Genomic DNA, 14,966 nt, shown 5'->3' on the forward strand with positions numbered 1-14,966 from the left:
AAAGCTCTGTAAAGGATGTTCTGTGTGCTAGGAAGCACAGCCCTTCCTGCTCTCTGTCTCCAGGATCATAGGGGCTGCCTGTGTAGGGGGTGCCAGGGCCCTCTTGGCTTCTCTTATGCCGCCAATGGGGAGGTCCTGAGTTGATATATTTAATTCACTGAAGGGATGTGATTTACTTGTATCGCCTTGAAGCGAAAGCCTGACCTCATCCCGGCTCTGAGGAAGAGCGTGCTCAGAAACAGCAGGAAACAGTCACCCTGGTAAACTGTCATCTTTCTTCTGCCACAAGGACCTGGCACACAAGCTCCACTACAGGAACCTGCAGTGTCCTCCCAGGGAGACTGAGAGTAAGGTGGCTGGTTAGCCCTTTCTGTTCACCCTGCTCAGTGGACTCTCGCAGGTTTCCTTAGCCTTCCGCTCTGTTTGTGTCTTGGTAGGGAAGTCCTGGATGCTCACCCAACACTGTTGGCTTCATATCCTGTTCAGTGTCCCCTGCCCACTCAGTCTTCCTTCCCCATAGCTGACTGGGTGCCTTAGCTAGACTGGCGTTTGGTCTCTGAAACTCCGTCCAACCCTGGCCCTTGCTGTCCCGGGGCTGCTCAGAAGCTCCCACATATGTCACCCAGTTCAGGGTGTCCAGACCGTAGGTCTCCCAGAGGAGTGAGTGTCTCTGAACGTGGCCTGCTCTTGTCATTCCCTGTATAGATCCGGTCCCTGCTGCTCTCTCTGGTTGCCCACAGACCCTCGCTGGCAAGGTTAGCCCTCGGACTCCTATAGTGACTTATTAGGAGGAAAGGCTAGACTAGGGCAGAACCACCTTCCTCTTCCATCAACTTTAGGTGGGCCTCACCTATGCTGGGAGTCCTGGAGCCTATTTTCCTAGGGCTTGGGAGAGCCAGCTTTAATCTGAAGATAACATTGCGTTTCAAGAAAGATGAGTAGAAGAAAGAGAACTGCACTGCACTCTGATGGATTCCTTGGAAATCTGGGATGGGGGCGGGGGTCCACGTGCTTCAGAGTTGTGTACAGGAAGCAGTGGGTTCCAGGAGGCCAAAAGGATCACTGGCGAGTGGGCAGTGGGAAGAGAAGTTGGTGGACTCGGCTGAGCCCTCGTGGAGTGCAGAGTCTACAATAATGGGATGAGGCTCCAGGGGTAGACACGGTTTAGCATGAGGCCTAGGAAGAAGGGACCAGAATACGTCACTAACAAAGTTCAAGCCGCAGTGAGCACCGTCTGGCAGCCCAACCTGTGTAGACTGGAGTGGAAGCGAGGAAGATGGTAAGGAAGTATTGGGATAAAAGCAAAGAGTACCCCAAGTACAGAGAGAAAAGCCACATCCGGGCGCACTGAAGTGGTGGCCCTAAAGACCCTTCTAGGCATGCAAGGCAGTAGGAGCTGACCAGTGGCTTTGCCTTGGGTATCCACATCCTGTCAGAGAGGGCATTAGCTCATCTGTGGAAGGGGGAAGCTTCCCGGGGGTTCTTTGAGGAAGAGCTCCTTCGGGAAGCAGTGAGGGAATCACTGGGTACCATATCTACCTATGCAGAGAGGAAGCAGATCCTTAGTGGGTGAAGTAACCAGGTCAGAGCTCTCACCTCTCCCTGGCCAGCCCTGGCAGCCAGAATCTCCTTGGTGTGATAGCCAGCCAGTCCCTTGGACTCCTTCATGAATATCCTAGGAGCCTTGCTATGTCCCAGGCTTCCTTTTGCGTCTGGATGACCCTGCACTCACTTCCCCTCACTTCTCCCTGCAGCTGGGCAGCGTTCTGCTGCCTGGAGCGGGCTCCATTTCTGAACCAATATTATTTGTTAAGAGCTACAGTGCAAGTCTGTCACGGGGACCCTACTAAATCCCCTTACAGTTTGGAGAATACAGGTTCAGCTTTTTCCCCTTTAAGAACTTCATGTGGCTGCTGCCAGATAGGGTAGCTGTGAGGCCCTCTTTGATCTTCACGGCCCAGCCAGGCAGCAGAGCCAGTGAGGCTATGTTTCCACAGAGCTCTACGGAGAGCACTTAACCAAAAACGAACAGCATTTATTGCTTTTTCTGAGTCGTGAGCTCCCCAGGGGCCTGGCGCCGGTTTTCAGCCTGCTTATCTCTGGTAAGAACACCACATCACACAGAACCTTCTAAAGTAAAACAAAAACAGTAACGTGGGGTTCAGTTCTCTTCCAGCTTTGGAATTAATCTGCCTTTGAAATAAGAAGCATAAAGCTTTAATAGGAACGAAAGGAAACAAAGATGGCCAGTGGGTTTCCTGAGTAAGAGTCGAGGTGGAGGGAACCCTGTGGGGTCTCTATTCAAATCAATTGAGTCCACGTTCATCCAAGCAAGAGGCAGAGGGATCTGAGGCTGGGAGACCAGAGTTTGGGTTCCATTTTGTTATTTTGCAACCTTTGTGGCCTGCGAACATGAATAGAAACTGTGAATAGTCACCATCAGAGAAGGTTGGCCAGCCTTGATCATCATTTTCTGTGAAAGACAGTCATGGTGTCAGGCATGACAGGTAAAAGAAGATCAAGGTATAGACCAGTTACAAGTGACTGGAACATGGAGGACTAAACCAAAGCAATTGCAGTGTGGCAAGGGTGAAAACAAGGGATGTAGTCAGCATGCCTCATGATTATTTGTCTCTGGAGAAATGCATGTATGTATGCATGCATGAGTATGTGTGTATGTGTGTGTGCACGAATGTGTGCATATGTGTGTTCTAGTGTGCGATGTGTTTGTGCACGTGTATGTGCACACATGTGCAAATGTGTATGCGATGTGTGTACACATGTGTGTATACAGCATGTGCAAATGTGTGCACACGTATGTGTTTGCATACATGTGGGCACACACGTGTGCAAATGTGTGGTGCACTATGTGTGCATTAGTACTTGTGTGTGCACCGTGTGCATGTTTGCACATGTGTGTATGTCCATGTGCGTGTGTGCACACATGTGCACAGGTGCACATATATGTGTGCATGTGTGTGCATGTCCATGTGTGTTTGCATGTACAGTGAGTACAGACATGCTTATGTAGAGTCTTCACACTCACACATAGAGATTTAATGTGCGTGCTGCAGGCAGTTTGTTTCAGGGTGGGTCCCCTGTGATGTCTTTGTTGGAGATGGATTCTTGGAAGGATGTGGCGTCTTCTTTCTTTGCTGAGGTATGGGGCTAGTTGTACTCTGCTTCCCACTTGTGTAGGTGAGTGTGGATGACACGAGTCACCCAAGTCCTTCCCTCTGAGTGAGGGATGGAGAGTCTTGGCTGCCAGACATTAAAGGGAGGCTGCTGACCCTTTACGGCATATGACCTTCCCGGCAGCATGTCTCACCGCACGAGTTTCTCCAGCAAGTGGCCAAGGCTCATCCTTGTAATGCATTCATTCAGGGACGCGTCTACCCTCTTCTGTCCATCTAGTACTCTGAGAACTGGGCTTCCTTGGCGTCCACCTCCTTGTGGACAGTAGATGGTCAACTCCACACAGTACATGTGGCTGGTCAATCCTATACAAATTGGGGAGTAGTGTGTTTTTGGATGAATGGGTATTGGGAATATGGTCCATGTTATATCTTCTATCGTTAATTGAATGATAGAAACAATGGGAAACTATGGTAGGAAGATGATGACGGAAAATGAAGGAAGGCAGACACTGTGTGCAGGAGTTTGTGTTTTAGGAAACCCAGCTGTTATAAATTTTACCTTTCTTTGGTTATACAGCCCCCGGTGAAAATGGTCCTAGCTTCCCCTCCCCCAATTAAAAAAAAAGAGTAAAAACACCCTGCAGATCTTAGAAGAAAGTGAGACACTAACATGCACTTGTTGTGTTCCCTTCCCACGGTGGGCTCTGGATTCACTATCCTTAAACATCCTGATTTAGATTCTCAGGCACTCAGGACTTCATGGCTCTCAGCCCCTGCAGGGGACCCGCCAGGCACCACAGGAACTGCTGGGCCCCTACTGCACAGGTGTCGGAATTATTAAGCCCATAAAACTAGATTGTCACATCTGAAACTGTTTAGCTGCTGAAACTGAGTCGTGACTTCAAAGCTGCCCAAGCGTTTCCAGACAGACGAGTGGGCCAGCACCTGGAAGTGGAATTCCAGCCCTTGGCGGCAGGCAGAGTGGCCTCCTCACCTTTTCCTAAGAAAACACTGTTCCTCAGAGCCTGGGGCTAGATGCCACACCTGGAAGCCTGTGCGTGGAACAAGGCCCCTGCATCTGAGGGCTTTGCTACTTCCCTGCTCCAGAGCTGTCTGCAGCTTCACCCCTCCAACCACCCCTGCCCACCCCCATCTCCTCCTTGTCTCCTGTTCCCTGCTTTTTGCTAGTCCTTACTCCACCTGGTACCTGCCCCAGCAGAAGAGGCTGTGGCCTTGCTGTCTCTACCCAGCAGCCTCTTCCTCCATTTCCCTCTTGTCCCTGCCTGTTCCAGTATGGTGATGGTCCTGGCTTCAGTTACCTCCTTCAGGGCCTCAAAGCTCTTTGTGGCTCTCCAAGAGTAATCTGTCCCATGGGAGATGCCCTAAATGTAAGATATGTGAGGGATGCCCATCAGCAGCCTCTAAGCAGGAGCCCAAGCGTTCTCCTGGCTCCCTGGGCTCTCCTGCGTGGCCCTAAGGAAGCTGCAGCCCACACTTGAGAGTACTACTGGCCACTCCTCTGGATGGCTCGACTTCTGTCTGACTCCACAAACATGAATCTCCACGGCATGAATCTGGCATAGATCCTGTAGCTCTATCTTCCCATCAGGATATTCTTAGCCTGGGCTTGTGCCCCAACACCAGTCTCACATAGTGGCCAGGTCTGATAGATACTGCAGAGCTGCCCCAGAGGCCATCATGGTGGCCTCTGTGATATGTTTCTGGAGACTTCTGCATCTGAGTAGAAATAACTAGGAGTTGAATGTGGGTGATTTTTCTGACAGCCAGGAACAGAGTAATAGAATAGTGACAGGAATAGAGTAATGAGACACCATGCCTTCTAGACCACATACCCTCCCCAGCTATCCTGTTGGGCACAGTTCTGGAGAGTGGCTTCAGTCTGCTCTAGCCTCGCTTCCTTCTGTCTCCCCTCCCCTAGAGGACCCACTGAGGGTCTAATCCCACTTCTTTCTCTCCCCATCCCTGCCTGTTTCTGTCTCTGTATTTCCTTATGGGAAGTCTGTCTCTCGGTGTGTCCTTCTCCACAACCTCACCCCGTCTCTGAGGCACTGACAAGATCTCCCCCTTCATCAAGGTCTGTATTCCAGGATGTACAGCCTTGACCTTAAAATTGACAGGTGGGACCAGAGCTTCCACAGCCCACAGGCTTCGTTGAGGGTCACACATCGCCTCGTCACAGAGAACAGGATGTTTTGGGAGCTGGCATGGCTTGTCCTTCCACCAGAGGCCTGACTTGATTCTCTACCTCAGCCTGGATTCTGCTTACAGAAGTCCGTCGGGAAGGACACATGGGTTGTTCTCTGGACAGGAGCAAAGTCCCCTTGCATGAGGCCCAGGTGAAGACAGAGTTCTTGTGTTTCTGAGTCCAGGGACACCTCAGGCAGTGAACAACTGGCATGTGGTTGTCCTGAGGTCCATCTGCCTGTGGTTGCTCTGTTCCTCATTCTTTTAGCTGTCTATGGTCTGTGGGCAATTGGAAGATGCTGGGGTGTGGCTCTCCCAGGCCTGCAGGTTCTAGTGAGTGATTTGATTCAGGAACATGACCCTCTTCCAAAGGTGGGTGGCAGTGCCACCGTCTCTGACTTTAGTAGGACAAATTGTCTTCTTAGGAAACTAGGACTCCGGGTTTGTCGGGAAACTTCCCCGCTTGCTACTGCCACCTAGTGGCAATTATGGGGAATGTTTTAAGACTGGCCTGGGTTGTCCTGGGTCCTGTCACCTCAACCCTTTGTGGGGTGATAGAACAGGGCAGGAAGTGTGAAGAACTGTGGACCCCTCATTTTGGGTGTGAATAAATGGGTATTTCTAGTATGTGGACTATGTATGTATGTAGCAGCAGGGCAAGGAGCCCCATAGGCCAGCACAAGTTAGTCCCAGACATACCTTAGATGCTTATGGGTTACGTTCCCACTGTGGCATGGGCCCCCACAATCATGACACCGGTCCCCAGTAACTAGGGGAACATTCATCAGAGACTGGAAAGTTGCAAAGGCATCAAGCACCTTGGGGTAGGGTGTGTAGTGCAGGGAGGTGCCTATGTGTCAGGCACAGAGGACACGTGCAGAATGCTAAGCTGGAGCCTCCTCAAACAGTCGACCTCGACAGGACATCTGGAATATCCAGCCGCCGAGAGTGTGAGGAGGAGGGAAAGCCTGATCAGAGAGGAGTGACTTCTGAGGTCCGAGCAAGAGGGTGTGGTTCTTTTAAGAGGAGCTGGGGTGAATGGGGAGGTAGGACCCTCAGGTCCCTATCTGCTAGGGCCTGTGGTCACCAGACTCTCACAGCAGGGGTGTGTAATGTCTGCCTTTCACAGCCTTGCCTGTGAACCTCAGTCACAGGGAAGGGGGCTGCGTGTCTGGCCGGTGGCCCTGTACGGGTTTTATATGATGGTGTTTCTACTTAACTACAGCAGTGCAGATTAAAGGACATTTCTTTGTGAGCAGAGCAGATTTGACTTAAATCACCAGGCCGAGGCCAGAATTACCCCCGACATACTCATTTTCTCCTTTGATCCGGGTCCTCTCCAGCCACCCCTGGGCTAGTGTCTAGAATCCTCCATGTCCTGGGTTCTGGTGTGTGTTGACAGAATCCGCTACAGTGGCCCTGCCCACAGATGGTGTGGCTTTGGTCAATTATAGCAGCCCTGGCCTATTATTGTAGCCTTGGGAATGTCTCGGGAGACCGACCTAGAGTTTGTGCAGGATCTTCCTTATTTATTTTTCTTCTTTTCTTGCAGTGCTGGGCATTGTACCTGGAGGGTTCATTCCGAGCATGCTCTCCTCCACGAAGCCCAACTCCTAGCTCCCTTTGTGAATTGAATGTCCTTGCTTCCCCCACCTAACTTTAAAGTCTCTACCCATGCAAGGCTCCGAAACTCAAGATTGTTTTCTTAAAAAAGGGAAATGGAAGGTGTCCACAAATGCTGGTGGTTCCAGCAGTAAGGTAGTAGTGATAGGCAGTTTATAGCAACTGGCAACTCAGCTAGACTTCCCTCTGGGGGTGCTATACCCACCAGCTTCTTGGTAAGATGAGACTTGCCTGTTCATGAAGGATTTAAGCTCTCAGGGGGAAGCAATATGTCTGGAGAGGGAACTATTGAGAAATCTTAGGGATTGTCCCTGATGTCACCTGCATCACTTTTCAGGCCCAGCAGGGCCCCCAAAGGTAGCTGTTGGTGACTCAGGAGATGACGCCTTGACATTTGCTCCATCTGCCCTGCTCCTGTCTCTTGACGTGAACTGGAGTCTTCGCCCCTCTCCCTGATGCCACCAGCTTCGGTTTCCCTGCATACCTGTGTTTTGTCAGCAGCAACTTGAAACCCAGGACTTGTAATCAGACATAGTACCTGTCAGCCACAGCACCTGAGGCTCCTCCAGGATGAAGCTGAACCCTTGGGGTTCATGTCCTTGAACCTAGCTTCCATACCTCCTAGGATCTGGAACTGAAACTCTCTACGAGTTACTCTGATTTCAAAGAAAAAAAAAAGAGCCCCAAATCAGGTTTTTAGAAATTACTAAATTTTATAGCTTTGTGTTCAGCCGGGACAAACTGGTCCCTGTCTGTCTAAGCTTAGGCCTCCAGTCTCAGGAGGACCTGTCACTAGGCACTGTAGACATAAAAGAGCTTCATAAACCAGGACAGACTCCTCGCACTTCCTTAAAACCAGATCCTTTGAGCCTTCATTCAGTCGGTGTGTTATTTGACCAGTGCATTGGACCTTCTCCATTTTGAAAAGGGGTTTGGGGCTGGAGAGATGGCTCAGTGGTTAAGAGCACTGACTGCTCTTCCAGAGGTCCTGAGTTCAATTCCCAGCAACCACATGGTGGCTCACAACCATCTGGATTGAGATCTGATGCCCTCTTCTGGTGTGTCTGAAGACAGCTACAGTGCACTTACATATAATAAATAAATACATCTTTAAAAAAAAAAAGAAAAAGAAAAAGGGTTTCATTATGTAGTCCTAGCTATCCTGAAACTTGCTAAGTAGGCCAGGCTGGCCTCAAACTCACTGAGGTCCCTTGCCTCTCTGTGTCCCAAATGCTAGGATTAAAGACACATGCTACCATATGTGCTTAGAAAGGGGACTTTTTAATAATTAGAGGTTTTCTCATAAGGACGATCTCTAGTATAATCTCCTAAGTGACATCCTAAGAACGAGCTTTGTATGTATCCTATTCATAATGGCTCCCACGAGTGGGAGTTCCAGAGAGAAGATGACTCTGGGGGTACTCATAAGATGTAGAGACGAGCAGGGGTCTTCCATGCTTCCTGGCCCTGGTCAGGCCTTGAGCCTTTGGTCTTCTGCAGTGAGGGCTCCTCAAATGCTGTGTTTCCTACAACGGCTGCACAGCCAAAACAAAACAAAGCCTGGAGCGGAGCCCTTCTCTCTCTTCCCCATGTTACATTTTGGAGTAGTCCTAAGGAGAAACCTATCCTGGCTTCTCCCTTCAGGAGATGAACGCTGGGTTTGTCCTCACCAAGCCTCCCACAGCTAATACTGCCTAGAATACTGCTGTATTCCTGTCTCTGTCGTGTACCTGAGCACTTCTGGTATTCCTCATCACGTACTGCAGAACAGTCAGCCTGTCCGTTCAGACGTGGGGCTTTCACAGTTATTTTCTCATTCGCTGCTAGAGAGCAGACTGTTTTCCCCATCCTATCCCAAAGGCATCAGGCTTTTAAACCTGCTCTGTCATTCCATGCTCTGGGTTTGAATGAGACCTGTGTCCTTTATGTTCTGCAGATAGGCATGAACCCACAAAGTTGTGTTAGGTCTCCTGCCAGGCGCCCCGTGTTACCTCAGTGAGGAATGGGGTAGGGCTAGCGACCACCCTGCAGTCACTGACAGGTGAGAATGTGCCACATGCCCCTGGGGTGGGATATAAAGTTGAGGAGCCTTATCTTTCCCTGTCCCCAGCTACAAACCAAAGGGATCATTTGGCCCATGTAATCCCCAGGGGCATTGCCAGTTAGCCAGATGAGTGGGTCTTAGCTCAACTTCTCATCTCCTCCAGGGCTCGCAAAACTTTGAAGCCACCTGGAATCAAACAGGGGTGCCAGGAAACTGGTGGGAAATCCTCCCTCCCGGAGGCCCTGAGTGCCAGGCTGGGGGCTGAGAGCCCCCCTGTCCCGAGGGGCCCTTTGATTGCAGATGGCTTCCGAGGCACATTTTCTGTTTCCTTTCTCGTAGCCTTTGCTTCTGTGGACTATTTACAAGAACCATGTGAGCTTTTGTTCTGCAGAGCTTCTTGGCTTAAACATTGCCTGGATGTGTTTGAAGTCCTTCCCATTTTTCCAGAACTGGTCTTGAGATCAGCTGTGGGCTGAGGATGTTTCTTGGCAGCCATCCCTGCTCCTCAGCCCAGCCCTGAAGGAGGCAGTGGCCCCTTTGCCGCTTCAGTGAATGCTACCCTAAGATCATCCCATGGGTACCATGGGGGCAGCTTTGGTGGACAGCTTTGCAAGCCAGGCCAGGAGCAGAGGGCCACATAGGACTCGAGGCTTCTTATACTTGTGTTGGCTGAGACCAGGGAGATCCCAAGCCTCACTTGAAAGTGGGTTTTGCTTGCAGACAATGAGGCCAAGTCCTGGAAGCGACTCCAGCACATGGTATTTGTACACTCTGCTGTGTGAAGTTGTAAGGAGCTGGCCTATGTGGGCCCACAGATTGAGGGACCTCTTAGAGGTCTGATGCTGGTTTCTAGTCAGGGCTCAGGCTCACAGAGCGCCTATTTAGTGACTTCCTCTGCTCTTCGAAGTCTCAGAGTTAGTAGTCATAGATTATCACTTTTTTTTTTTTTTTTTTTGCAGGAGCTGCCCAATGGAGACCCTAAGGAAGGGCCTTTCTGGGAAGACAAGGGTTCCCTAGAAGGTGAGTCTCACTCCTTCAATTGATCCCAAGACTTCACCCTGACCCTAGGACTCAGACCCTCAACACTGGCACACAAAAGCTGGGATCGATTGGTTCCTAGTCTCAAGAGAAGTTAGCTCTTTAGCAGGCAGGAACCTTAGTCACCTGTGATTCCTTACCAAGCAGGCAGCTCAGATCTGTCCATGGCAGAAGCAAAATACTGAGCCACAGGGTCCCCATACAATAGTTTATTTTGTGTGCGTAGTCCTGGGACTGAGCAGGGAGGTCAGACCGCATGGACTGGTGCTCTTGAATTCTGAGCTACTGTCATGGTCACTTGCTTCACCAGTTGTGGAGTGGTGGAGCAGTCCTAAACATGCCAACTGTGACTTGAACCCCACTTGAGTCATATCATATGTGTACGTCTTTAGTGGAGTCAGCCCCACTCAGAAATGGGATGAGTTCTTATCGGCTTCTGGTTAGTAGGTGCACTGGCCTGTAGACCCACCTCCAGACATCTGCTGAAGCCCACAGGGACCCCCCAGCACTTCTTGCTGGAAGTCAGGCACTCTCAACGGACACCTAACCAACAGCCTGGGTTCCTCTCAAGACACAGCTTGAAACCCTGAGAAGACATGAACCCCAGAAACAGGGCTTCTTATGCATCCACACTAGGATTCAGGGGAGACAAGATTGCTTGGCCAACAGACAGCTCACACGTGGCTTTGCCAATGGGTTTTGGATTAAAGACATTAGAAAATGGCCATGAAAATGAGGAGAAATGCCAGGGACACGGGGACTCGCTCTCCTGGAGGACTCTGGAGTGGATACTACTCCGTTTTGGTCTTGAAGTTTCTTCTCCTGTCCCACCTGTACAGTGTCAGCCTAGAGGAGACAGACTGCTCACTGAGAGCCACTATGGGCTGTGTAGTGCAGCCAGGGTACACCCAGTGGAGCTAACCCAAGTGAGGGAGGCCTCTCCTTCTCTCTACTTTCCTATTCTCCAGAAGGCTCTAGCTCAGGGCTCATGGAGAACAGAAGAGAGCAGAGATAGTCAACCCATTTCCCCTCTGTCCTCATGCTACCCTCATGGACAGGCCCTTGCCTCACCTCCTCTTGTCCCCTCAGTTGTGCTGCCCCCTGAGAAGTCTGAGGGCCATGAGGGCCAGCTCTTCAGCGTAGATGATGGGGAGAAGGCAGCAAACCGAGAGGGTCCACTAAGACTCAGCAAGAAGCACTTGAACATCGACGTAAGTCCTCTCCTGTGTACACTGGCGTGAGTGGGATGAATAGTGATGACCTTAAATGGGAACCATGGCCTCTCTGAGGTCTTATCGCAGGACTAAAACGTGCTGCTCTGGTGGTTTCCATGGTATTGCTGTGAACCTGGCAATGCTGGGCAAATGAGATTACATATGTGATAGGTATCTAGCACGACAGTCAGGGAACAAGAGGGGGATCCCCTATGCCCACAGACAGGGGGGCAGCAGGAACACCTGGTTCTAATTCCTCCAACTCAAAGTGATCGTGCGTATTTACATGAGCAGAGACAGATGCCACAGGGGAGAAACTGAGTCATGAGGCATGGAGTCAGCTCCTCACTAGAAGGGCGGTTAGAGCTGGGCAGGGAGCAGGGTTGAGGGGTGCAGGCCAGCTGCTCCTGAGCTACCGTTTCCTGGCTGAAGATGGGGGAGAGCCACAGTTGGGGCACTCCCAGTGTCAGGCACCAGTGATTCTTCCTAGTTCCCTACCCCTGCATACCGCCTACAGGCACTCCAGTGTGATGTCTCAGTGGAAGAGGACAACCGTCAAGAGTGGACGTTCACGCTGTATGACTTTGACAACAGTGGGAAAGTCACCAGAGAGGTAACGTGCCCACATCTGTCACTCTACCCACAGGATGGGGAGTTAGGGGTGTGGCCTCTTGAGATCTGGTTCAGCAAGATGGACAGATAATGTCTGAATCCTTAGATGGATAGACAGAGTGAACCCTGACTGGAGAGAAAGAAGAGACCAGAACTTTCCTGAGACAGAAGAGGAGGCAGGGCCCATTTTAACATCCTGACCTAGCTAGTGCCAGTGTCTCCTTACTCTGTCAATCTGCACGTGTCTCCTCACCAATTCCAGCATGGCCTTTCTCTGTAGCTCTGACATCCCTAACTAAGCCTGTGTTCCTCACAAGACAGCCTGAGTTGGTGGAGTGCCCTTGCTCCATTGAACTGTGTCTGAGAGAGGCAGAGGAAGCATCTTCATTGGCCATGACAGTGCTGCTAAAAAAAAGTGTATCTAGGTAGAAAGCTTATCTGGTTGCTCATCTAATATTTTAGAATGTAAAAGTCAGAGGTGTGGCTTCAAAGACAGACAGCGGGGCTACTGATAAGCCATGTACAACATCCTGGGTCTAATCTGGGTCTAAGTCAGTCTCAGATGGGGAATAAATGGACCCAAGGTGCCTGCTGTGGACAGGGGGTGAATACATGCTTGGTAAGGAGAGGAAAAAGCTGTCCCTTGAAGTCTGTCATGTTGGTCCCAGGACATGTCCAGCCTGATGCACACCATCTATGAGGTCGTCGACGCCTCTGTCAATCATTCCTCGGGGAGCAGCAAGACCCTCCGAGTGAAGCTAACTGTCAGCCCTGAACCCTCCAGCAAGAAGGAATGGCTTCCCCCTGGCCAAGGTGAGGCAGGAGCCTTCTAGTTCAAGTGCTGTTATCTCCATGAGCCCCACCCCTCAGCCGATCCTGCAGGGGCAGGCCACGCCTCCAGCCACCCCTTCCCAAAGCACTTGTCTCCACCATTGGTCCCTGATATCAACATTGTTTCCCAGCCACTTCCAGTCAAACATGTCTTGTTTCCACAATGCCCCAAGCAGAACCTGGTACCTGGCATGGGGACAGAACTTTGCTTAGTGAGTGGATGACTGAGCAAGGAAAGTAATTCATTAACAAAGGGCACAGTGGTGTAGGCCTCAGTCCATGCGCTAGAGAAGCAACAGGGTGAAAAGTTCAAGGCCAGCTGTGACTTGTTTTATAACTTCGTATCAGCATGGATTGGTTCCTGCACTTTATCCCGTGCACTGATAAAGTCTGACCTTCACCTCCGTTACGCATACTCTGCAAGTGAAATCATGTTTCTTTGTATCCAGCCATTAATTTATTTTTAAACCATTAACTCTACACACAACTGTGCTAAGACAGCGTAAACTATCAAATCCCTATGTAGGGATATGCAGTGTGCAAGAGGCAATATCTCGTATGGTGATGTATGATGTGGAATAAACCCTACGTCTTAACACTGGAGTCGGGGGAGTTCAAGACCAGCACTGGTTATACCATGCCTGTCTCAAAACAAAACAAAATAAAACAAAACAAAACAAAAAACAAGACAACAGCAAAGAATGAGTGGGTGGATGTCCAGATGCGTAAAATGGATAGGCAGAAGAAATGCATGAGTGAAGGCGTAAGCAGGTGGGTCAGGGATGAGTGAATGACTGAATTGCAATGAGCGAATGAATGAATGAACTAACGAATGAACAAACGCCTTTCTTTCAGAGCGGGAGCCCACTCGTGGCAGAACAGAGAGTGAGCTCCCAGATGACCCACGAGTGGCCGACAGAAGGCTGTCTGCCTATAGCAGGTGAGATGTGGGGCCGGTGGTTGCTTCCTGCTTGCCCCCCTCCCCCCTCCAGTGTGCTGTCAGACAGGCTGCTGAAACAGGGAGGCATTGTGTGCTATGAATAGTGAGGTACGTCGTGGGGCTGAGCACGTCTATCCAAAAGAAGGGAGCAGGGGCCATTGTGGTCCCAGTTAGGTAAACAGAGGACACCCTAAATTTAGGGCCACTCGAGCCTGTGCGACCTGTGGTAGTATCCTGAGTGCTGGCATAACAAGCTGTGGACCTTAATTCTCTGGACAGCAAACAACACTGTCCAACTATGTTACTTCTGCCTTCTCTGGGTAGTGGGTTCCAGTCAAAGTCCCTACCTAGGCCTCCTAGACCTCTATCCACCTCTGCAGGCAGCCCTGTCTTATGACTGAAGGTCTGGCCTTGAGCAAATTGTCAGGCCTATCCTCTCCGCTCCACACAGGAAGCCCAACACAGATCCCCAGCCCTGTCCTGTGCGAGTGCCCTACTGTGTGGATGAGAACACAGAGCGAAGAAACCACTACCTAGACCTTGCTGGCATTGAGAACTACACATCTAAGTTTGGTCCTGGTAGGTACTGGAGGACTCCCACCCTGTATCTACCCTGTTGGGTATAGATGTCTCCCTGAAGGTCCAAGTAGACTGTGCGTGTGTATGTGTGCGTGCCTGTGTGCATGAGTGTGTATGCACATGTGTGTGTGAGTGCGTGCGTGTGTGTGTGTGTGTGTGTGTGTCTGGAATTCCTATGATCTGGTCCCAGGTGCACCACCCCATTATCCTCTTCCTAGATGTGAACCCACAGCTTACCCTTCTTTCACTGTCAGGGGCCTCAACATCCAGGTGTATGTATGAGACATACTCTGGCTTAAAGAAGATATAAAACCACTAATTCAAGAGCCCTCCAGCTGGGGGAGCTGGCAGTTAGGCCAGAATTGCCAGCTTGTGTAGAGGTGGACAAACCAGCATTGTGGACACTTGTAGTCCTGCTCTGCTTCATGTTCCTTTCTGGTTTTGTGCCTCTTGTATCCTTTAGAGATTCACCAACTGCAGCCTGGCTGGCACTCTGAAAGCTGGAGGCCGAGTCTCCTGCTACTACCCCATTTCCACTAGGCATCCCTAAGGGTCCACTCAGGCGATCTGTACACTGTGATAGTGCCTGGTCAGCTAGAAGCACCTGGCTAAAGTGGACCCACACTTGGGAAGGGCTGGCTCCATGTGCTTTGCACGAGAGCTTTGGCCTCTGACGATGGGGCCAGCTGAAGAAGGACTCCAAAGGTTTAGAAACTGGCCCCATATACTAAAGCCACTGCACA

The 14,966-nt window shown here is 50.6% G+C and overlaps 1 protein-coding gene across 6 annotated transcripts in view; it reads left to right on the forward strand.

Moving 5' to 3' along the window:
- Nkd2 (NKD inhibitor of WNT signaling pathway 2) overlaps nt 1-14,966 on the forward strand; it is a 30,535-nt gene that overhangs the window by 12,134 nt on the left and 3,435 nt on the right. For 5 of the 6 annotated variants that reach the window (XM_063288362.1, XM_063288366.1, XM_017589090.2 and 2 more), the window contains 6 exons: nt 9,969-10,029; nt 11,137-11,258; nt 11,779-11,874; nt 12,542-12,686; nt 13,560-13,644; nt 14,096-14,223. In XM_063288362.1, coding sequence (XP_063144432.1) covers nt 9,969-10,029; nt 11,137-11,258; nt 11,779-11,874; nt 12,542-12,686; nt 13,560-13,644; nt 14,096-14,223 — 637 coding nt within the window. Of the gene's footprint in view, nt 1-5,298; nt 5,495-9,968; nt 10,030-11,136; nt 11,259-11,778; nt 11,875-12,541; nt 12,687-13,559; nt 13,645-14,095; nt 14,224-14,966 lie in introns of those variants that run through there. The other variant, XM_063288371.1, reaches the window with a different exon arrangement.

This window comes from Rattus norvegicus, chromosome 1, assembly GCF_036323735.1.
Source record: "Rattus norvegicus strain BN/NHsdMcwi chromosome 1, GRCr8, whole genome shotgun sequence".
NCBI classification, from domain to species: Eukaryota; Metazoa; Chordata; class Mammalia; order Rodentia; family Muridae; genus Rattus; species Rattus norvegicus.